The sequence below is a fragment of the Trichomonas vaginalis genome, chromosome IV (genome assembly GCF_026262505.1).
Source record: "Trichomonas vaginalis G3 chromosome IV, whole genome shotgun sequence".
Taxonomy (NCBI): domain Eukaryota; phylum Parabasalia; order Trichomonadida; family Trichomonadidae; genus Trichomonas; species Trichomonas vaginalis.
In genome coordinates, this window is record NC_067206.1 from 2,350,716 (window position 1) to 2,373,919 (window position 23,204).

Here is a 23,204-nt window from a genome sequence, read left to right on the forward strand (position 1 = left end):
AACCCTTCCTATCCTACTACTGTCTATAATTTCGTTGTTATATTTAAAAAATGAGCTTAGAAATGATTAGTAAAAGCGAAAGGGTTGATTGAATGATATGTATGTTAATGTCATCGATTTTTGAGAGGATAAATTCGCAATGCTTAGCTTCTTCTTTAAGAGGTAATTGAACAACAAAGAATTAATTATCATAAGATAATAAATATCAAATAGACAGATAATTGAGAAAAACGATAAAAATATTATGTTGAATCTATAGAAAAAAAAATAGTCATGAAAAGTGGATTATCGAAAAAAATTAGAAATATTAATAAGAAGATTGCAAAAGATTATTTATGTGAAAATTAAAGATGGAGTAAACTATAGAAACGTGCTGACGTAAAAATATCACTCACAAAATAGTAACGAATATAAAATTTTCATTGTGAATGAGGTTATATGAATACAGACATAGAAGATGGGAAGATAGCCGATCAAAATTTTGAAAGTAAATGAAATTGCTTTTTGAAAGCAAAAATAAAAACCATTTGGAAATAGGAAAGAATGGATTGAATTGAAATGATAAATGTTAATGCGCCGAGAATGCAATAAAGATTGTAAAAATTTTGAGAGTTAGATGGGCCGAAACCGGAAAAGATGTTAAAGTTGATATTTAATAATAATAGAGTTTGATGAGCAAATCTCTATTGATAGTTTTCACATTTATACAAAATTTTTTGAATCGTTCTCAAAAAGCAATTTGATTATTTGAAAAAGCGAGACTTTAAATATTATTAATCATTAATAATTTTAGTATATATTTTAAAAATAAAATGATATATATAATTAGAATTCAAATCTAATTGAATTGAATTTAAGGGTCCACTGTAAGGCCAAATAAGGCCTATCGTCGTCCCAAAAATATTGCTCAAGATGGTGTTTTTACTAAGGCCCAAAACTTAAAAAAGCACAAAAAAATTAACTTTACTCTTTTGAGATCCTTATCAGATATGCATCAATTTGATGCAGTATCGCAGTTCGAATCTGATTTTTTAATGTAGATATACTCTAACATTCTTGAAAAAATGCAAAATAATATTAATTAAGCTTTTCATTTCTGTATCATACACGAAACAAAATCATTCATTATACTAAACTTTATCAAAGTTTGAATAATGAAAAAAAAAATATATCTAAATTTTTACATTGAGTCGGCTATTGATATGGTTAATATTAAATCTTGTAACAACGGGCATTGGCCAAAATAATACCCGCTAAAATACACAATTTTTTAAAATTTTATCAATTTGTTATGGTGCATATTTATGACAATGAATAAAATGCTTATCCTTCATAAGTAAATACATAATTTATGCTTAAACACAAAAAATAACACGAAAATTGTTGGCCAACATATCAAAACTAAGGATAATGTTTTGAATATATAAGCAATAATACTTTGTCTAGAGAATTAAATTTGTGCTATCTAATTGTCAATTCTTTGAATTTTTTTTTAATGCAAGATATCCCGGCATTGGCCTCAATGAATATAAACTACATGCATCATAATATTAGTTTGTAATAGCATAAAAGCGAAATTCCTAATTTCTTCTCAAATAAATTCCTAAAAAAACATCGGAATTAATGATTGGAAATAGGTCAAAAAAATTCCTAATATAAAACTTATACTTAAGATAAAATCAAAATTCGAAAATATCTATTTTTCAAAACACGCATCCAAAAGCGAAAAAATTCGAAAAAATCATGTTCTTATAAAACTCGCCGATTTTGCAATTTTTATCCGATTTGAAGTGATAGAATATATTACCATCTTACAAAAACATATACTTCATTATTCCATTCACAAAATATTAATCAGAACACTAGGAAAAGTGTATTTTCGAAAAAAGACGATAACGATTATTTGCAAATCGCCTCTTAATTTTGAGAGACTTTCAATTTTTACAGTGGACCCTTAAATCTTTGAAATAAAATTACTAGATTGTATAATACTGAATATTTTTAAACTAAAAAATGTAATAAAAAACCACCATTCAAAAAATAATCTTTAAGAAAGTTATGATCCACTTTAATATATTGTATTCTGTCAATCAAATATAAGATTTATTGATCAAATCTCTAAGAACAACTGTTTGAAATTTTTCACAAAATATGATATATTTTTCTTGTTTATAATTAATACTTAATGATACTAAAAATTTGATTCAAATTTTGTGCCAATATATTTGTCCAATTTTCAATGATTCCAAATAATATTATTATTGTGTCCTCGTATTAAGCTAATATTCTCAAATTTTAGCAAAAAATCGTTTTTACGTTTTCCTTCAAAAAGCAATTTTGAATGGCGTTAAAATTTTAAATTATCAAAAATTGAGAACCTTTTCAAAAAATGTATCAATTGAGGAAATTTTTTTATTTCACATCATTTTTCTCAGAGATAATGAGTAACACAAGGCATTTCTTTACGCCAGCAGAAGATCAGATGATTCTTAAATGGAGAGAACGAAGCCCTGATGCTCCATGGGCTGAAATTGCAAAGAAACTTAAAAACAAAACAGCAAAACAATGCAATGATCGCTACAACAAACATCTCAAAATAGCAAGGAATGATGAACCATGGTCAGTTTCTGAAGATAGGCTACTTAAAGAACTCGTTGAAGAGCATGGCCACAACTGGGTTATCGTTTCCAAGCTTTTGGGTACCAGATCCAACATCGAAACCAAGAATAGATGGTCTGTTCTCGTCAGAATGCAAAACAGCTTGAAAAAGAAATCTAAGAAAGTAAAACCCAAGAAGCAAATGGAAACTCCAGCTCCAAGCGTGCCTTCTCCTACACCAGCTGAACCGCAAGCAACAGCTGAAGAGTTCGTTTTTTTTGACCAAGCATTTGGCGAAATTGAAAATAACTGGTTCAACTTGGACCAGCCCTTCAAAGCAGAAGTCGAAGATTTTAGCGAGACTTTCAATTGGTTTGTATGAAGTATAAGTAGTACAGTTTAACCAACAAAAAAGTCTTAATAATCTTCCAACGCCATTTAATTCCTTTCTTTTTTTGATTGGAAAGTTTACAATCATACCATGAAAAATAAACTATCCCTCAAAAAAATATTTCTTCTTCATGGGAAAACGTTTGTACTCGACAATTATATCTTGATTGTTCGATAATGAATTAATTATGATATTTGAATGCAGTAGAATGTTCTGGATAGTTGTAATCATGAATGAATTATCATAAGTATATGTCGAATTGATATTATTCAATCCGACCAATTTATTTATAATAAAGTAGTTCTTTTCTATCAACGATCTGCCATTGGCAACTTGTTTATATTTTCTTGTACAAACATTAGTTACCTAGTAAGCTCTTGAAATGGAAATTTTTATCCGAAAAGCAATCGATATTTATTTAAATACCGAATAACCTGCCTATCCTCTGGATAAATTAATAGAAATAAAATATCTATCCTCTTGCAAGTGATTATCTCATCTATTCATTACAAATTCATCAAGAGAATAAAATTTGCTAGGATAATTGTAATACAAATTAGCAAAAATGAGTTTTTGATGATATCCATCATTGGTGATTGATTAAAAACAATAGCTTATGTCCTTCAATAAGAAGATAAAAATTAATTGCTGAACTGTATGATATTTTAAAAGAATGCTATATTTTTGTGTATGAATGTTGAAGTTTGGCTATAGGAAGAAAAGCATGTTGAGTAATAACATCGCATATTCTTTATAAATAACAAACAAAATTTATAATTTAAGCTTCACCATCAAGTTTATAGTGAGTGATTTCATACCCCGGAACAGAACTGATAGGAAGTTTTAATATTGTAGAGTACAGACGATCATAAAATGGATTGTCATTGTAATTGCTCATGTAAACGCTATGATAGTTTGTAGACTTTTCTGCAGAAAACCTTTCTCCAGAAATTGCCTTCATAATTTCAAATTGATTCCGAACAAATCTTCTCCATGAATTCGGATCCCATGAGACGAATCTTTGAGAGATAATAGACTGTACAGCTGATAATGGTACGGCCAGTTTAATTGCATCTGAAATCATTTGACTTTTCATTCTACGTTCAACACCTCTATGATAATCAAGATTTGGACGATAGTTAACTTCAAGAACAAATGGATTCAATTGCTTATCGAAAATTATATCGAACCCAAAAATTTGGAAGCATCGACTATACCCACATGCTGGGCAATGAATACTTTCTGATGATGTTAGTAGATTTATTGCAGATAATATAGTTTTTGCTGCACAATCATCTACTTTATTCCAAAAATCTTCTTCTGACAAGCCCAATTTCTTAAGCTCGGGGAGGATCTCAACTATCATACGAGATATTATTTTGAAATCCGAGTTATGCTGCTTATTCAAAGTTACATTAGTTAGCCTGCTAAAAATAGGATCAATTCCCACTTCTTCGGAACAAAATCTTCCTAACCCATTTCTATAGACATAAATGCGCAGTGGTTTAATTGAAGCTACTAGAACATAAAATCGAAAATCAAATTTTCTGTTATCAATAGTAATTGAATCAATATATTCTTGTGCTACAGCAGGTTGACGAGGTACATCAATTTTTTGTCCGGGTTCTATAATAATAATTCCTTTTCCTAATGAGCCGCCATCGGGTTTGACAATCCAAGTTTTCTTTGTGGTTTTAAGTACTTCTATAAATTCATCGTATTGTTCTGGAATAATATATGATTTTGGGATGAAATTAAATTCGCTTGGAAAAATTTTCTGAATTTCTTGAGTTATCTTTGCTAGGGAAGCTTTTCTAGTTAAAACCGATGCGGATGGAATTCTATTTGTAACTTGCCATGGATAAAGTTTCTCCCAAAAATCTTTTTCTTTTAGTGAATCATGCCATTGCAAAATATGAACCATGTGATTTGGCGTAAAAGTTATCCCACAATTCTCAAGCCCCATCCGAACGCTTTCGAAGTATATTTTACCAGCCTTAGCAATAATTCTTGTCATAATGGTATTGATATTATTTTCAAATAATTTTTACTCTGTTATAGAAAATCAGAAAAATGTTGAACTGTATGTATTATGGGTGGGAATAAATTTAAACGATAGGATTTTAAAATTGTGGGAAAATGTGTAAAATAATTGAGAAAATTGAATAAATTGAATTCTGAAAATATTGACAAAATTTATTTGGAATATTAATCGATAAATTATCATGATTTTGATTAATAAAATTTGAATTGGATTCAATTATTTTCAGATCAGTTAAGTTCATTATTATTTAATACAATCAAATAAGACTTTTTGAAACCACTAATATTTTTTTGAAAAGATTTTGATGGATAAATTGTTAAAATGCATTATTTTTATTAAATTTGTAAACAGGATTACATGCAATATGAATTATCAAACTTAGATTCAAATTAATTGATTTTGAATTTTTTTTCAGGAAGATTTGTAGATTTTCCATATTAAAAATGAAACATCTGAAGTTTCTGTGCTCTACACATGCAGATCGAATTACTAAAGTAAAATTTTATTTAATTGTTTTTCAATTTCAAGTCGGTATTAACTAGTACTTGAAAATTTTAGAGTACTGGATGACAAACCATAGTAGGCCCAATTCTAATTTTGGCTCATTTTGTAAATTAGTTTCAAAATTTGAATTATATGCATTTTTCACATAGCAAACCTGAAATGAGGATCTTCTCTACTGGTATATGACATCACCATGTAAAATGTTTGTTTATTTCCTTGTTATTACTCTATTAATCTTAAATTTTGTGATTTTGATATAAAAAATTTGCGGGAAGTTTAAATTCCTTCATGTATATTAATCAAATCGCTATTTTGGCCATCTTGAGCCACTAAGAACAATTCCAAATTTTTTCGATATCTTCGATCTCCTGGAACTCCTCTCCAGTTTTGAATTTACTTTTTTTGATTTCGAAATTTTTTTGGAAATAATTGTATTGATTTTAAAAAAATTGGAATATTTTGGTTTTATCAAAATACTCCTAAATTTCGAATCCGTAGAATATATACAATTTATAGCGTCTTATAGGGGATATCTCGATAATCATAAAATATTCATAATTATGAAAAATTTATTATTTATATACCGAGAATAATGATTTTTTAAAATATTTTTTAATTTTCCTATACATGAGCTTTGTAAGTTCTTGACAAATGTAATTATGGAGAATCTTGTTAACGTCATTTTCTTACAACCATTCAAAATTTCTAACGGGACTACATCAGAGAATACAATAATGAGCAGGAAAATGTCAATAAGCTCTCCGAGCCTACTAAAATCTTCTAGTGGGTACATTTCTCCTGAACCGAATTTTGTTTTCTCTGAAGAGTTTTCTCATAGAATTCTATCATTGCTGAGAAAAGCTAATGAAACTGATCCAATTAATCTTGTTTTATCAGATTTTTCATTTAATTTTGTATATGAACAATGCTGCAAGAAACTTACAATCCAAAAACCAACTACTGCACAATATTTAGACTTAATGTACACAGATAATTTAATACAAATCGCTCAGTTGGTAATGTGGATTTCATTATATGATACAATCAATGAAAACATCCTTCAGAACGATATCAGATTAATACATCAAAGGCTTTATGATCGATTATCACTTGCTTTTTATTCTTTAAGCAAACAGTTACAAGAAGTATCATCCATGGCAAATCAACGTCTGATTGACTATTGGTCATCAGCCATATGCGCTACTATATTACAACTTACTGTTTCTGAGTTTAAAGGATCTGAAACAGATAATAACTACGAGTTTGTTGAAACAATAGAGCGAGGCGTTAGAAAAATGCTCCTCGGCTTCCCTCCTGCTAATATATTAGTATTTCACGAATCAGTTCTCGCATTAATTTCCTTAAAAGCACAAAAATTAGTTCCAAAGACCTTTACACCATCAGCTAACCTTAGTTTATTTGATACTGGCAACACTACTACTACAGAATTGATCGGAGCAATGACAATCGAAAACCATTACGAGACAGTTCATCGAAGATCCCAAGAAGTTGTCTTTAAATCAAACTCTGGTAATGCGTTAATTCAAAATGCAATGCGGTTAACAGGCATGAAAGAACCTGTAGAAGCAAAAGGTCTGACATTTCGAAAAGGAACGACAGAAGTTAGTAACATGGTAATGAAAAAATGCAGTGCTATAATGGATGCAAGTCTTGCACGTGTTTCGGAACACGCTGACGATAGAGATTTACATTTATTAGAAATATGCGATAGCGAAAGAGCCTGTAACAAAAAACTAAGAGACGCTAAACTCAAATCTCTTGGTGTTACATTTGAAAACTTTGGTTATAATCCAATGTACGGTAGACTTGTTCTTGGAGGACTCCCTCCGCCAGCTGATTTGCAAGGAAGTGCTAAAATGTCATGGAGAGCTCAGACAAAAGTAGTTAGAAAACCTAAACCAGAAAAAACTATAAATGAAATTATATCTACAATTAAAGAAGCTCATCCTGTGATTCTCCGTACTGGAATTGCATAATTCAGCTATTATTTTGTTTGTTTGTTGTAAAAGGTTATTGTTATTTAATTTTTTTTTTGAACAAAAATCTAAACATTACTTTCATTTAACTAATTTACATGTACTTGCTGAATATCATATGATTGACTTTTCTTCGATTTAGAAGATATTAAAAGAAAAACAGAATAATTTGGGAAAAATAACATACATAACAAAAGATTTACATAACAAAAAAGCTTAGTTATCTTGAGGATGTAAGTCCGGGAGCATTGATTGCTGTTTTGGAGCTTTCTTGACTTCTTTCATATGAAGCCAAGGATGCTGTAGAAGTTGCGTTGCTGTTGTTCGTGCAATAGGATCCCAAGTGAGACATCTAGCAATAAAATCTTCGTAAACAGGGTCGTTTGACTTGAGAGCTCTTGAAAGAGGTAAAGAACCAGGGATTCGCTTTCTTACAGAACGACTTTGCTTAAGATGTAGTTGCTCGTCGAAGAATTCATTCTTTCTCTTACCTTGTCGAACTAATCCTGCGTTTGGATTTCCAAGAACTTCAGCGATCATGGTAAGCTGTTCAAGTTCATTTTCACCAGGAAACAATGGTTTTCCAAGTAATAATTCAACAACAATCAAAGCAAAACTCCAAATATCCATCGGAGGACCGTATTTCACTCCAATCATAACTTCTGGAGCTCTGTAGAATCTACTTTGTATATATTCATATTTCTGATGTCCATCAAAACATGAACTGCCAAAATCAATCAATTTACAGTGTACTTTGTTATCTGGACAAACTAAAACATTTTCTGGTTTCAGATCGCAATGAACAATGCCTAATCTATGACATTGTTCGATTCCTCGAAGCATTTCTGTTGCATATTGTCGTACTAATTTAACTGGAAGAGGTCTGTAGTTATTTGCTTGCGAAATCTCATATAAGTTTTTGCCAAGAATTTCATAAGTAATGCAAATGTGAGATCTGAAAATGAAAAAGTCATACGCCCTTACGATAAATGGCGAATTCGATTTGTTGAGCTTGGCAAGAATTTTGGCTTCAATTTGGCCTTGTTCATGCATTTGTTCGGTACTTACAATGATTTTGACGGCAACTTTCTTTTTAGCTTTGTGATCATAGCATTGTAGAACTTGGCCAAAGGCTCCAGCTCCAAAAGACGATAATATTTCAAATCTGTATGCTAAATGATCGCCAGATAAGAACTTATAATTGTGATTTGAGTCATCGAAACCGAGATTATGCTTATCATTTTTGTTCGGCTCGAATTTTTTGCTTCGTTGGCCCAAATAGAATATTTCAGGGAACTGGTGAATTTCGGTTCTTTCAAAGTTTGTGAGTAGTGGCGAATACTTTTGTAAAGCCTCTGGAGGAGTTATGGGTCCATTGGGAACTACTGGACTTAGAACGGAGTTTCCAGAACGAGCAGTAACAGGTACAGCTTTTCTGAATCGGGGATTTGTGGAATTTGGTTGATTTCGAGTAGTTTGCGGAACTTGCTCGGGTTCAACAACTTTTTGCTGCACAACATGACGACGACGTGGAGGTTTATCAATTGGAGGCGGTTGACCAGGAATTGCTGGTATATGACGCACATTATGCGCCACAACACCAAGCATTTGTTTATATCCTCAGAAAATTTTCTCATAATACGTTACTAATTGAAAAAAATTATTGCATATTTTGACAAATTAATATTTATGATAAAAAAAAAAAAAAAAAAAAAAAAAAAAAAGGGAAGTGGGGCTTCCAGGCACTTCGTGCCCTCTAGCCCCGAAGATGTTTAGTATAAATGAAGTTCTTATATACGGGTCTTCCAGGAGCTTTTCACAAATTATATATGTTTTCATGTTTTGTCAAGACTTCTTCGTAAAATCAGACAAAAATAATGTTTAGGGTAGAAGGTTAGATATAACCTCTTTTCTAACCTCTTTTCTACCCTCTTGAATTTTCAAGACTTCTTCGTACATGTTTTGTCACTTTTCTGTCACTTTTCAGGAAAAAACATTTTTATTATATATATAAAATGAATTTTACAAAACCACCGTTACCCTTCTTTGGAAATAAGAGTAGATGTAAAGATATTCTATTGAGAGAACTTAAGAAACTACCGAATGGTCTAACATTTGTAGACTTGTTCGGTGGAAGTTTCTATATATCTCATTTGTGCCATACAATATTTCCTGACTCAAAGATTATATGCAATGACTTCGACAACTATATGAACCGTCTCAAACATATTCCAGACACAAACAATATATTGAAAGAGTTAAAAGAAAAGATACCTATAGGTAAGATGGAACGTATACCATTAGATAAGAAAAATACTGTCAGAGAGGTTTTGAAAAAGGCAGAGTATATTGACTGGGATAGTATATCTGCTAGACTATTATATAGTGGTGCTATAAGAGTTCATGACATTGAAACACTTATGTCAAAAGTTTTATATCTTAACTATACAAATGTTTTCAAAGAGAACATAGAAAAATATATTGAGGGTATAGAGTTTGTGAGATGTCATTGGACAGAGTTGTATGAAAAATATAAAGACAAGGAAAATGTTTTCTTTATAGTGGACCCGCCGTTCTATAACACATGGGATTTTCAATACCAAGTAGACTGGACTTTGAGAGACTCTTTAGAAACTTTAGACGTTTTACATAACCATCCATGCTTTTACTTTACATCCGATAAAAGTGGTTTGGAAAGTGTCATGAGATGGTTAGAGGACATACATGACTATGAGTTTAGATACGATAAGATAGAATATGAGAGAGGTCCTATAAACTGGAGAAAGTGTCATAACAAAGAAATTTTACTAGTAAGTAAATGTGGTTTGAAATAGGACTACTTGTTTTAGGTTTTTTCCATTGTGTCATTTACTTATTTGACGTGGCAGAAAGATATAGAGAATATGAAGATGAACCAATGTCTGCAAATGTTCAGCATATGTACTCGTAAGAGATATTTTTATCTAATATTAAATGGACGCACAGAACTTAGCGAATGCACAGCAACCTGGACAACCAAACCCAGAGAATATTCCAAATGAAGTTAGAATACAAACTGCAATGGCAAACTATGGTCAAGTGCCAACAGATGTACAAATGCAAACTGCCATGTCAAATGACGCTGCGTTAGGTTTGCCACATGGTATGCAAATATGAGATGGAAAGAGTTTTATACAACCCTGAAGTGGGATATAAACAACTCTATGCAGATGACGCAAACACAGGAGTTGACCCAGAGTATGTTTTCTACACAGAGAGAATAGAATGTATGAGCTCCAGTTAAAAATGCTATGGAACTCAACAGGAAACGTAAGAGACTAGGCGGACATTAGATTTTACATATAGTAAAATGGGTTCTTTGGAAGAATAGGAAACTTCTTTCGAAATGTTGGAAGAGGTATATGGAATGGAATAAAAACCGTAGAAGAGGAATTTGGAACGGAGTCAAAAATATTGGTAAAAGAGTAGGTCAGTTCGTTGGTATTATACCTAAAGACCCTGAACCAGAAGAACAAGCTCTGTTATACAACAGCCTGAACCTGCACCACAGTCAAGTTGGCAACCAAATCCAACACCTCAACCGTATTAAAATCATATTTTTACCGTTCGATAGTAGTTGTATATGAGACTAAGTTCTAAGTAAAACGCATGGTATAATGGAACTATTCTCTTTCTTCCATCTGTTGTAAACCATACTTGAAAGTCTGAAATACTTCCACTTGGTGGTTCATATAGCTTTGTAGGTTTTTCGTAAAGTCATTTGCCAAGCATAAAAAAGAGTTTTGTGCACCAGAAAATGAAGCATGAACTATAATAGCATCTGAGTCGAAAACATTTTCATATGTTCCATTAGGTTTTCGACTTCATAAAAGTTCGGGTGTACTGGATATTCTGCAGGCTGATTTAACATCCTCAAAAATCTATACCATGCCAAGTTGTTATATTTTGTAGAATATAAACGTCTTCTCCAAGGTCTTCTATTCTATTGATTTTAACAGTTGCATTTTTCCCTGTCATATATAATATCGAGATGGTACTCTCCTTCGTCAATGTTGTACTGTTTTTGCATATTCGAGATAGATATCGTTTATTTTTTCTTGAAAAGCTTGAAGAGTTGTTTCTAAGTTTACAAGCAAATTCACTTGTAAAAGTTTTCCCTGTTCAAATTTCTCATACGTATGTTTTTCTTTGTTATAGTATCGAATTTCAAAAGCGACCGTAAATGGGAAACCATGTATGGCTTCTGAAATGAACTTCATTCTACGAAAGCCAATAGCTTTTGTGACGATGGGTCTCTTAGCCATCTTAATGGGTAGTCAAAACGATAGCCTTCATGCTTTACGGTCTCTGTCTCAAACTTTTGACCGACATTAGTAAAAAGTTCATCTAATGGTTTAGTTGTAGCAACTCTTGAATTTTCTTTTTCTATTGAAAGCATATTTTATCTAGAATAAAAATGTCGAAAGAAACAGCGTCTATGAGAGAAATACAACACAACCGACAACTCATTTGTGCAAGCTCTAAATAAGAACAAACAAACTTTTCAAACTATTCTAAGATATCTGAGTCATTGAAAGAAGGAAACTTAAAACTGACGATAAACCCATTGACAGACGAGTTTCTGTTTCAAGACAGTAAGAACCATACTGTCTGTGTAAATCCAACAAAAGGAACTTTAAACGAGAAACCTATAGATGAACTTCTTTTGAAGGCAGATATTGACAACAAAGCTGACAAAGAGTATGTAGATGCAACAAGAGACTATATTCTCGCATGGACAGATAGAACATACCCACAAAAACATCATACACATAACATCTATGACGTAGATGAACTACCAGCAATGTTAGATGACAAAGCGGATAAAACATATGTTGACAATAAAATGTCAAGTGAAGTGACAAGAGCTGACAAAGAATATTCTAAAAAGACTCATACACATACCATTGCAAATATTACAAACTTACAAGAAACCTTAAACAGGAAAAGTGACGTTGGACATACACACGATTTCTTCGCAACTGTTGGTATAGAAAATATTGAAGGAACGGTTGAAGAAACTGGTGGGGATGTATTAATTGGAAACCTCCTAACTTTCCACAAGGTTTAACATCGGATGAAGACATAACAGATGAGATACATTAGATGTAGAAATGTCTATGTCATGGAGGATGAAAACAAAGTTAAATTCACTGCTCAAGATTTATATGATAAAAAAGCTGACAAAACAGAGCTTCAAACGTTAAAGACAGAAATACTTCAAACAGTATATCCTATAGGTTCTATTTACACGTCAATGAACTCTACCAGACCAGAAGTAGTACTTGGTTTTGGAACTTGGACTCAAATAGTCGACAGGTTTTTGTATTGTGCAAACTCTTCAAAGGAAACAGGTGGAAGTAAAACGATTTCAGGTGAAAATTACCTGCGCACAGTCACTACATAGATTTAAGTACATCTCAAGCAGGTTGGCATAAGCATAAATTTTGGGATTGGTCAGAATGAAAAAGGTAAAGGATATGATGTTAAAGACGACGTTAGTTTGCTATAAATTGTTACTGGGTACACTCAGGGAGAGGAAACCATACACATCGCGTTTCAGGGTATACGCAAACAACGGGACAAAGTAAAGACTACATGCCACCTTACATGACAGTTTACGCATGGTATAGAATTGCTTAGTCGTCATTTTCAACTTCTTTAGCATATTCGTCAGGAGTTGTCTTATATTTGTTAGGAACTGTCTTTGAAAGTATACCACCTTGAACTTTGACAAGTTTGAAACGAGGTCTGACAATAGTAGTTTTATCTTCTGCTTGCAGTCTGTACATTTTGCCATGTTTGCCTAAAACTTCATAATATTCTCTTGTATACTTTCTTCTATTTTTACGAACACGAATGGAGTACCTGTCGAGTTCCCATTGTTGTCATAGTCAATAGTATTTTCATATGGGTCGCGTTTAGGTATTTCTATTTTTACTTTGTCACCTTTCTTAAGTTTGAAGCCTGGCATTCTTTCTTGTTTGTCTCTTTTGACTAAACTATTAAATATATAGTCTTTCTCTAAGTCGGGGTTGTTTTTCATTTCTTCGGGGGAGTGGTTTCCCAAACCTTTTTGTTTACGGTTATTGTAAATATTTAAAACTTGTCTCATCTTTGCCATGGAGAAGTGTCTATATTTGTCGTCATATGACATTTCATTTGCTTCACCACCTTGTGGTTGGTTTAAGTCTCTTAAGATTTTTATACAACTGTCAATGACACCAAGAGCAGAATGGTTTTGGTCGACAATGAAATATTGGTTTACATTTTTTGAACGCAGATAGTTTTTAATATCGTCTGATTTGAAAGAACTTTCACAGTCAGATGTCAGTTTTGTTGGATGGTATTTGTCAACGAATATTGTCAAAGCAGTTTTCACATCTAAAATATTTTTGGACTGTAATGGTATGGCTTCACAGTATCTTGTGTTTTGACCAACAAATATTAGCCAGTATGGTGGTCCATCTTCTCTATACCTCGGAATGTTTTCCAAGATATCCATAAACCAAGCATTTGGTGTTGAACTAAAGATTTTTACATGAGTGCTTTCTTTGTCGCTTTAGAAACATAGGGGTCCTTGTTTGGATTCGTCATTTTTTACCTATAAGAAATGGGTTTATTTGGCGCATTAGCAGGAGTTGCATCCAGATTTTTGCCCGCAGTGGGAACAATAGCCAGAGGTGTATTTGGAGTTGGAAGGAAGATTTTGAGTACATTAGGTATACTGAAAGAGAAAGCACAGCCTATTATACAAACTGTACAGAAAGGTTGGGATGTAGCACGAGATGCAGCAAATCTTATTCCAAATCCTGAAACAAGAGGAAAAGTTCAAGGATGGATGGACAATGTAGGAAGACAAGCAGGAAACTATATAACAAAGCAAATGACTACTATAACCAAGCAGGACACTATATGGACCAAGGTGAAAGATTCTTTAACAGAGGATATAACCATGCACAACAGTGGGTAAACAATAACCAACCTCAACCGCCTCAAACTGGGGAATGTAAATTTTTTACTGAGATGAAATGAACAATACAGCATTGAGACAAATGGGTTCAAGATGGATTTGTCGACTTCCAGCAGTTACACAACCACGTGTTTGTCAAGTTCTTCCTATACCTCAGGAAGTTTTAGACCGACTTAAAAAACCTAAACAACCAGTTGAAAACAAACCAAACTAAAATTTTTTACTGAGATGAAATGACCGAAGAAGTTGAAACGGTAGATTTGACACCACAAACAAAAAGTTCAGAACCATTGTCAAAACCTGTCAAAGAACTTACAGATGAAGAGAAAAATTCAATAATAGAAAGTGCCAGGTCTGGAAATACAAACCCTAACTATAAAGTCACTTTTCATAGAAATGGAACGGCTAGTATCTCAAAAAAGAAACAGACTCTCACAAATAAAATATTGAAGTCTGAAGGAGCTTTCGAGACAACAGATGGAAAAGTTTACTTCACTGACCAACAGTTCATTATAGAACATCTCATTGACTTAGAGTCGAAATATTCTAAACTTTACAACAAACACAAAAAGTTGAAAGGAAAACAAAAACAAATGGCATATGATATTTATGAAGATGTTGACGACACAACTGTTCCTGCAAGTGAGGTAAAGTCAGAGGAACCGAAAAGTGACGAAAAACCGATAGAAGAAGGAAGCCAAAAACTGAAGATAAACCAAAACCAAAGTTAGTTTCCAAACTAAACCAAGTCAACCTTCATTAGCTGGTATGGGTTGGCGTCAAAGACTTATGGCAGCAGGCGGTTATGTAAAGTAAAGAAAAAATATTTTTTTATTTTTATAAAAATGCCCCATATAGAATGGATAGAAAATCTGCTAGAATAAAAGCAGAGTTAGAAAGATATGGTTGGAAGTTTCGAAAGAATTTTAAATATAGGAAGGGAAGACCCATAAAAGTCTATGACAAATTGTCTGGTCTTCCTACTACGAAATGGACTTAGAAACAGCACGCGCAAATTATCCAAACAGACTTAGAGAGGTTAGAAGAAGAACGTCTTATGGACATGCCTTTCGATGTTAGAACCTCAAGTTGAAGGACACGACGGCTTTGCCAGATTCTACTGGAAACATGACGAACAATTGCATCCTTTGAGAAGGAAAAAAGGAAAAGGTGAAGACACATGCTCCCATGGAAAGAACAAGATATGCATATGAAAAGTACCGTGAAGTTAGAAGTCAAATTACATCTGGTCGAACCTTTACAGTAAACTTTGACGAAGGAAAGAACAAAGAAGGCTTCATGGGTGTACTTGCTGCCATACAAGACGGAAATAAGAAAGGATACAATCTCAGACTACCATAACAGATTTGGACGGTCACATTTACTATGCACATGGCAATGTCACAACAGCTGCAATGCTTCTTGACGCTTTCAAGACTACAAAGAGAGAACAAATGGTTGACTCCGACTCAGACATTTTGAATGCAATTGAAGGAATTGCAAGTGTAAGTTCGAATGGTACCAACCTAACCCTCAAGCAGTCAGACAACATGCTGGATACTTCCCGTTCATAAATAAGTCTGACATTGACTTGACAAGGTATGGAATTTACAATTCAATTGAAACAATTGTCAATGAACCTTGTATTCTTACATGTCTCAGGAACTCTGGTCTTGTTAGAAGAGAAGATGAAGTATCTTGAGTCATGTGTGAAGACAAGGTACATTCTCAGAGGTCAATTGGCAAAAATTGCACCGTTGGCAAATGTCAATATCCGAGTCAACATTCCGACTGAGAAAGGTTCTTCACATGACGACTATGTTGTTGACAAATTACCATGGTTGAAGATTGTAATTGTCCACAACCACTTCATGTTGAACGAAAGTCTTACAAACCCATTGTTCGGAAAAGGCAAGTGCAACATTGTCAGAGCTGTAAACATTCTTTTCGAGAAAGGTTTGTTGGAACCAATTCCAGATGACAAGCTGACAGAAACTTTTGTACCAAAAGACGAAACAAACTTTTCATGTTAGCAAGACCAAAAGTTGTTCCAGACAAAGTTCTAGTACAAAAGAAGTACACAATTCCAAAGGAGTTGGATTGTTCGGATACCAACCTGAACCAGAAGAACTTCCAATGAGGTTGCAAGAACTTCAAGATGCTATAAACAAACTTCCATTGAGACATCCAATTGACGTCAAATTGTATTGGAGAGCATCTGAGTTAGGTCAGAAGGTTTTATATGAAACAGGTTGCTTCGACGATGTTTATGAGATAACAGGAGAAGTTTCTCAGAAGATAAGAGACTCACTTGAATTTCCACAAACTGGACCAATTGGTTGCGACAAGTTCGACTCAGATGAAAAGATATACTATGTCGACCTTAACGCTGCATACATGAGGTTCGTCCAATATATCCACTGGAATTCCAAACGAAGATGGTGAGTTCTCCGGAAGGAACTATACAGTTGGAAAAGTCATACAACAACTGTATGATATTAGGAAAGCTTCAAACCCCAAACTTGCAATGACACTCAAATTGCTTATGAATTCGACATGGGGATATTCCATTAAGAAACCTCAAGAGATGAAGAGTAAACATTATGAGAAGGTCGACAACTTTGTTGAAAGGTTTTCTCCTTTTGTTTTGAAGTACGAATTCACTCAAGGTCAAAGTGGCTTAGTAACCACATTAAAACCTATTGTCGAACATTGGTCTTACCCTCAGTTCGCAAAGGCAGTCCTTGACAACTACAACAAATTCTTCTCCGAAGTCAAATCCAAAGTGAAGGTTTACTATGAGAACATTGACGCACTCATGACGAACGAAGAAGGGTACAACAAACTCATTGAAATGGGCATGGTCGGTGAAAAGATGGGTCAATTCAAATTGGACAAAATTTTCACCGAAGTTCATGTCCTCTCCAAGCGTAAGTACTGGGGCATACTTGAAGACGGCACAGAAATAAAACATTGCATGAAGTAAAAAATTTTTATTCGAATTTGAATCGGACAGGTCGAGTTACACCATTCTTGGTCTCAAACTCATATATAACCTGTTTGTTTGTATTTTCGTCGACTATGGCACGAGACACGAACATTGACCAAACGGACAAAAAGTGTCATTTCAGATGGTCCCGCAGCCAATCGCATTCGAGCACTTCGAAGAAGCCTTACGTTCCAAGGGAGAGGGTGTCTGGTGCAAGGCAGAGGTCATGAAACTCTACGAGCAGTACATCCTCAATGCCTGGGAGGACAAATCGTCCTTGGATTGGCAATTCTACCAACTCCTCTGGGACGACCTCCTAGCAACTGGGACGAAAGAGTCCAATTCAGGGGTCAGGAACTAATTGTCCAAATTACCCTTAATTTAACCTTAATGAACTAAACACCTAAATTTACTCGGGGTTTCCCCCTAAAATAAAATTTTTTTACTCTTAGAACCACTCGAGGTTCTCCTTACGGTTGTTGAGCTTGTCACCGTCAATGTGTCTGACCTTCGTCTTCTTGTCTGGATTTGGAACCCATTGAATTGCGACAAGCTTGCCCATGGAGATTGAACCGCGATTCCGAAGGTTAAGGTTCAAGTGTCCCAAGTTGTTGAGGACTGGGGTAAGAACCTTGCCTGTCTCCTTGTTGCGGATTTGTATGGGTAGGGTTGGGAAATTTCGTAAGTGTCATCGGCAACAAGGGTTGCCCAAACTTCCTCTTCTTCGTGTTTCTCTTCTTCCTCTTCTTCTTCGTGTTTCTTCTTCTTCGTGTTTCTCTTCTTCCTCGAAAATTCCTTCTTCAATTTGGTACTCACGAATTACGGTGTTGGAGGTTCTGTCCTTTCCGAGTACCTTCCAGATGGCGTCTATCTCTTCGAAGAAACGGTAGATGAGTCTGGCAAGGTCTCGGTTCTCTCTCGCGTAAATGCGCAAGGTTTCCGTCAAATCATTCAGGCATTTCTCATTGGAAGCTTGGTTCATGAGGACATCGGCTTTGAGCTTGGTCATCTCTTCCATAAGACTACTTTGGAGAGTCTTAACGGTGTTTGTCAGATGAGCTTTCAAATTCAAAATTTGAATTTGAACTGGGCGCTTGTCTGGCAACATTGAAAGGACATCTGCCATTGTGTTCGGCTTCGGTGCTTGTTCGGACATCGAAAAAATGAAGTGGTTTGAGAATGACGGTTTTACTTCAAAAAGCTTGTTATGACGGTTAAGTCATACAACAAGTTTAAAATAATATCTTGTTCTTCTTCTGAACGTTTGTTGTCTCTTCCGATAAAAGTTTCGAACATGAGAACCAAAAAACGTTTTTTGAGATTGCGGAAGAGTTCAGGCAAACGTTCATATTCTGGATATGTTGGGAGCAGTTCAAAACATCTGAGCTGACTTTCGGACAAAATTGGGACAATGTCAGAAAATTCATCTTTGGTCGGACTGCTTGAAGGTAAGTCCCTTACATGTAAGTAGCTCTGGTAAAGTCTTCTCATTTCTGCTAACTTTTGGAGTATAGCTTCGTAGTTTAGAAGTTTTAATTTTAATTGTCTTATTCCACTCTTGACATCTAAACGGTAACTATCCATGAGGTCAAGAGTAGCTTTGGTAGCTTTAAGTGGAGCTATCTGTTCCTTGACTTGTGCAATTTTGGTTGCAATTGTGGTTTGAGCTCCTTCAAGTTCGCCGTCTATGTCGTTCTCAACGCCTTCAACCATGGCTTGAAACTCTTCATCGGTCCATTGAGATTGGTGTGGGACGAATTTAACTTGCTTCATTCAAAAAATGAAAAAAAAATGTTTTTACTCAAAACGTTAAGGTTGACTGAACTGGTTGGATGTCGCCTTCACAGGTTATGTAGAACGGCTGACCCGAGAAGTGAAGGAGAGACTGAATTGCCAATTTCATATGGGGTAGGGGGTTCTCCTTGTTTGGTATTTTTATCCAAGGACGTTTGTTTAGGAACTTAACAAGAGCTTCTCTTTTGGCGTCCTTTATGTCGTCGTAGGCTGTCCCGTCTGGTATTTGAATTGGAATTCCAGTCGAAGTCTCGAGCTGAAGTGTAGACCTTCCAGAAATACTGGTGAACTTGACCTTGGGCTTCATTACCCTGCGCAAGTACTGCTTAACAACTTCATTTATCTCTATAAGGTAAATTGCCTCGTCAAATCCTTCTGGCATTCCGAGTCCTTCCATCCGACAGGAAAATATTTTCCCGACAACTGGAAAATATTTTCCCGACAACTGGAAAAAATTTTCCCGACGACAGGAAGGACTCTTCCAGTTGTCCGTCCGTAAACCATTCAAATTTTCGAAAATTGAGAACTTTTGGTCGAACTTCAGAAAAAGTTTTTCCTTCCGACAGGAAAGGTTTTTCCTTCCGACAGGAAAGATTTTTCCTTCCGACAGGAAAGGTTTTTCCTTCCGACGGTTAAGCCACAAACAGATGTCCGACGTACCACCAACCGAGCCCATTCCCAAACCAGAGGAACCTAAAGCACCAGCCCCTGCACCTCAGCAACCTCAGTTCCAGCAAGTCCTCCACCAAATTACTACCAATTTCCACCTCAAGGTTACTACCTACCACAAGGCTTCCCGAACTACCCTCCTCAGCCTATGCCTTACTGCCCTAACCCTTGGATGTTCATGTCAAACCCTCCACCCCAATTCCAATTCCAATCTCAATCCAAGAGAGACCAAGAGTTCGAAGAAGGTCTGAACCGTTTACGCAAAGAGTATGCCACAGCCCCTATGGAAGACGACAGGCTTTCAGTCTCTTCCCTAAGGTCGACCAATTCGACTCGTACCACAGATTCGGTTCGTGACCGTGACGACTACCTCAAGCAGTCTGAGAGACTCTTCATCCTACAACCATTTACAGTTGGAGCTCTCAAGAACATGCGCAATTACGAAGGTCAGACACCAGCTGGAGACCGCAAAACAGACGTACTCGCAAGAGCAGTCCAACTGGTCAAGACAAAGACCGAGATAGTCGACTTCATTCTTGCAGCTTGCCCATACAAGTAAAAAAATAAACAATTACGAGTTAAACTTTTTACTCTTTCTTTTCTGAGTTGTTTAGAGCTGGTTTCTCTTGTAGAAACCTTTCGTACTCTCCATGGTCATGTAATTGCGAATTTGGTACGCAATTCCAGGTTCGTTGTTTTTGAACCTTACGTATGTAACGCTTCCATCCTCCTCAGGGAAGTAAGCTGCTAACATCTGACCAAGTTTTCTCGGTGACTCGGAGCTCATTAAAAATGTCACTTTTTAAACGTTAAGTTTTTAGTCTTATTTTACCCTTTGTTTACCCTTTGTTTACCCTTTGTTTGTCAATGTAGTATTGGAGTGCAATTTCTCCAAATTCTCTGTGTCGGAGTTCTTCAGCATTTTCCAAGGTGTGCCTGGAGAACTCAAAGAAGTTGTCAAGAACATACTGCCATGCTGCTCTTCTGAGTTCGTCGGTATTTTGGAAGTGTTGCACCTTCGAGTCTTCGGACATGAAAAAATAACACTTTTTCTATTAAACCGTTTACAATTTGAATTTTGTTGCTGAATTCAGCAAAAATATATTTTAGGGTAGATGGGTATATCTAACCTGTTTTCTAACCTCTTTTCTACCCTCTTGAATTTGTCATGAGTTTTACTCAGAATTCGGCAAAAATATATTTTAGGGTAGATGGGTATATCTAACCTGTTTTCTAACCTCTTTTCTACCCTCTTGAATTTGTCATGAGTTTTCCCGAAATAAAAAATAAAGTTGGTTTTTTTAAAAAAATATTTTTTTATTTTTATTGTAAGAACATGTTAGCAACAACAGCACCAAACTCGTTAGTCATGAATCCAACATCTATGTTAGTAGAGATGAAAAGCTTCATTCCTTCTTCATATACTTTCGAAACAAAAATCCAGAAGATAAAGCAAGAACTTTTAACAAGTACTTTGGACTGTTGTGCGAAAGATGAAACAAATGAACAGTATCTTTATGACATGCAGGACCTCATTGACCATCTACCTAAACTTCCTGAAATCCAACAACAAAAGCTTACTATTCCAGAATTCGATGAAATAGAAGTCAAAGCAACTGACTCAGTAGAAATAAAGAAGTTCATACGAAAGGTTAACTATGAGTTTCTTGGATTTCATTGCAACCACAAAGTCATGGACAAAGATTGCGATATGGTATATAAGAACATCTCTGACATATACAAATCTGGGGAGTTTAAGACCTACGACAACTTTGTTTCGTTAGTTGCTGAATGTGTATGGCAGATAAGAGATAAAGATAAAAGAGGTAAAGTATGGAACGAACAGATAAAACCCGCAACTTTTGAGTTAAAGAGAGCAATTGACGCCTTAGTCATACTAGCAGGTAAGGTTTCAGAATATAACGCAAAAATGAACCCACAATGTTCTAAATGTAAAGCAGCAATGAGGAAATATAACTACTCCGTCAAAGAGATAGAACGTATGAGAAACGACTATGCTGACTTAAAGAAAGAAGTAGAGAAACCAGCAGAAGATAAAATGGACATGTTGACATTTCTGAACAAAAACTATCCAACAGCTGACGATTTCCTTCTTTCAGATGTCAAGAAGAAATATAAAGAAACCTTCGGCATAGTTAAAACATTCGATGTACTGACAGAAGAAATAGAAGCTACGAAATTGTTTAGAATTTCACGAATTCACAATGTTTACCATGTAAAACGCTTATAAAATAACTGGGGTAGAAAAGAGGTTAGAAAACAGGTTAGATATACCCTTCTACCCTAAAATATATTTTTGCTGAAAAAAATGACCAAATTTCATGAAATTCTCTAGACGACTTTTACAGGGGTAGCCAAAACTCATGAAAATCGTAAAAAATAAGAGAGTATTTTGACAACTTCAAACAAGTAGGGTAGATGCACTCTTTATTTTTCAAGCTTGACTTTTTACAATTTGAACTTTGTTCGCGTAGATGTGAATTCTGAAAGAAGTATGAGGGTCTTGTATGACTTTGTACTTCTCCCAGAGTTCATGTCTGTCAAACTTACCTGCCATGGACTCTTTCATAAGTTCCATGAAATCGTCTTCGGACAATCCAGGGAAAAGTATGATATCAGTAAGTATTCTTTTAACATCCTTACTTAAACTCTTTGCTGTCTGTACACAAATGACAACTGAGATGTTAAAGTGTCTAGCTTCTTAAGAATTCGACACATATCTTGTTCTCTGTTCTTTAACAAAGGATGAGAAGCAAAGTCATCTAAGATAAGAAGACATCTATGAGGGTATGTCTTCCAATCGTAAGATTGCAATTTCTTCGAAATGTATTCTATCTCTTTCTGTTTGTTTCTGAAGTGTTTCTTCTCTAATATTCTCTGCATTTCCTCATTTGGGTCTTTAAACTTAGAATTGACATACTCATTTATAGCATTATACTTCAAAACTCTTCTTTGGTACTTCTTTATCCAATCTAACAACTCAGTATCCTTTATACATACTAACTTAGACTTCTTTATAATATCTTTGAACGAATTTACGGTTTGGTCAAATTGACCAGAAGTACTACAAATGACTACTAACTCATAGAATGGGTTCTTCTCATCTAGTTCTTGTTGTTGTGCAGCCATTTTAAGATAAGTGAAAGTCTTACCCGACCCAGGTGGTGCAATTAACCTGTTATAAC

General features: G+C 34.7%; 9 protein-coding genes and 8 pseudogenes across 17 annotated transcripts, besides 3 other annotated features; 9 read left to right on the plus strand and 8 right to left on the minus strand.

Annotated features, from left to right (window-relative positions):
* Positions 1–858: 858 nt before the first annotated feature.
* Positions 859–1,954: a mobile genetic element.
* Positions 1,955–2,430: 476 nt separating this feature from the next.
* TVAGG3_0014180 (RNA polymerase II transcription regulator recruiting protein) lies at positions 2,431–3,138 on the plus strand (the record flags this gene model as incomplete). Its single annotated transcript, XM_001579679.2, has 1 exon — positions 2,441–2,980. The coding sequence occupies one exon, from the start codon at positions 2,441–2,443 to the stop codon at positions 2,978–2,980; it is 540 nt and encodes a 179-aa protein (XP_001579729.1).
* A 368-nt stretch (positions 3,139–3,506) lies between these two features.
* Positions 3,507–4,998, minus strand: TVAGG3_0014190 (positive regulation of cilium movement; the record flags this gene model as incomplete). Its single annotated transcript, XM_001579678.1, has 1 exon — positions 3,768–4,085. One exon carries the CDS (start codon positions 4,083–4,085, stop codon positions 3,768–3,770), a length of 318 nt encoding a protein of 105 aa, XP_001579728.1.
* A 1,123-nt stretch (positions 4,999–6,121) lies between these two features.
* On the plus strand, positions 6,122–7,567 carry TVAGG3_0014200 (uncharacterized protein; the record flags this gene model as incomplete). Its single annotated transcript, XM_001579677.1, has 1 exon — positions 6,197–7,534. One exon carries the CDS (start codon positions 6,197–6,199, stop codon positions 7,532–7,534), a length of 1,338 nt encoding a protein of 445 aa, XP_001579727.1.
* A 135-nt stretch (positions 7,568–7,702) lies between these two features.
* On the minus strand, positions 7,703–9,160 carry TVAGG3_0014210 (protein kinase protein; the record flags this gene model as incomplete). Its single annotated transcript, XM_001579676.2, has 1 exon — positions 7,751–8,587. One exon carries the CDS (start codon positions 8,585–8,587, stop codon positions 7,751–7,753), a length of 837 nt encoding a protein of 278 aa, XP_001579726.1.
* A 69-nt stretch (positions 9,161–9,229) lies between these two features.
* Positions 9,230–9,328: a terminal%2Cinverted (terminal inverted repeat of Maverick-3 transposon ID:TVAGG3_0014220).
* Positions 9,230–23,204: part of a mobile genetic element that runs on past the window's edge.
* TVAGG3_0014230 lies at positions 13,213–14,170 on the minus strand (annotated as a pseudogene). Its single transcript has one exon. A coding segment is annotated over exon 1 (958 nt).
* Positions 14,605–14,760, plus strand: TVAGG3_0014240 (uncharacterized protein; the record flags this gene model as incomplete). Its single annotated transcript, XM_051219978.1, has 1 exon — positions 14,605–14,760. The coding sequence occupies one exon, from the start codon at positions 14,605–14,607 to the stop codon at positions 14,758–14,760; it is 156 nt and encodes a 51-aa protein (XP_051104964.1).
* On the plus strand, positions 14,780–15,150 carry TVAGG3_0014250 (annotated as a pseudogene). The gene has a single exon. A coding segment is annotated over exon 1 (371 nt).
* Positions 15,406–16,112, plus strand: TVAGG3_0014260 (annotated as a pseudogene). Its single transcript has one exon. A coding segment is annotated over exon 1 (707 nt).
* TVAGG3_0014270 lies at positions 16,271–17,215 on the plus strand (annotated as a pseudogene). The gene has a single exon. A coding segment is annotated over exon 1 (945 nt).
* Positions 17,365–17,532, plus strand: TVAGG3_0014280 (DNA/RNA polymerases family; the record flags this gene model as incomplete). The annotated part of the gene is made up of 1 exon (XM_051219979.1): positions 17,365–17,532. One exon carries the CDS (start codon positions 17,365–17,367, stop codon positions 17,530–17,532), a length of 168 nt encoding a protein of 55 aa, XP_051104965.1.
* On the minus strand, positions 17,984–18,691 carry TVAGG3_0014290 (annotated as a pseudogene). Its single transcript has one exon. A coding segment is annotated over exon 1 (708 nt).
* TVAGG3_0014300 (uncharacterized protein) lies at positions 18,724–19,308 on the minus strand (the record flags this gene model as incomplete). Its single annotated transcript, XM_051219980.1, has 1 exon — positions 18,724–19,308. The coding sequence occupies one exon, from the start codon at positions 19,306–19,308 to the stop codon at positions 18,724–18,726; it is 585 nt and encodes a 194-aa protein (XP_051104966.1).
* TVAGG3_0014310 (uncharacterized protein) lies at positions 19,337–19,726 on the minus strand (the record flags this gene model as incomplete). Its single annotated transcript, XM_051219981.1, has 1 exon — positions 19,337–19,726. The coding sequence occupies one exon, from the start codon at positions 19,724–19,726 to the stop codon at positions 19,337–19,339; it is 390 nt and encodes a 129-aa protein (XP_051104967.1).
* TVAGG3_0014320 lies at positions 19,977–20,557 on the plus strand (annotated as a pseudogene). Its single transcript has one exon. A coding segment is annotated over exon 1 (581 nt).
* Positions 20,586–20,785, minus strand: TVAGG3_0014330 (annotated as a pseudogene). The gene has a single exon. A coding segment is annotated over exon 1 (200 nt).
* Positions 21,692–22,249, plus strand: TVAGG3_0014340 (organellar and viral DNA polymerase type B; the record flags this gene model as incomplete). The annotated part of the gene is made up of 1 exon (XM_051219982.1): positions 21,692–22,249. One exon carries the CDS (start codon positions 21,692–21,694, stop codon positions 22,247–22,249), a length of 558 nt encoding a protein of 185 aa, XP_051104968.1.
* TVAGG3_0014350 lies at positions 22,454–22,896 on the minus strand (annotated as a pseudogene). Its single transcript has one exon. A coding segment is annotated over exon 1 (443 nt).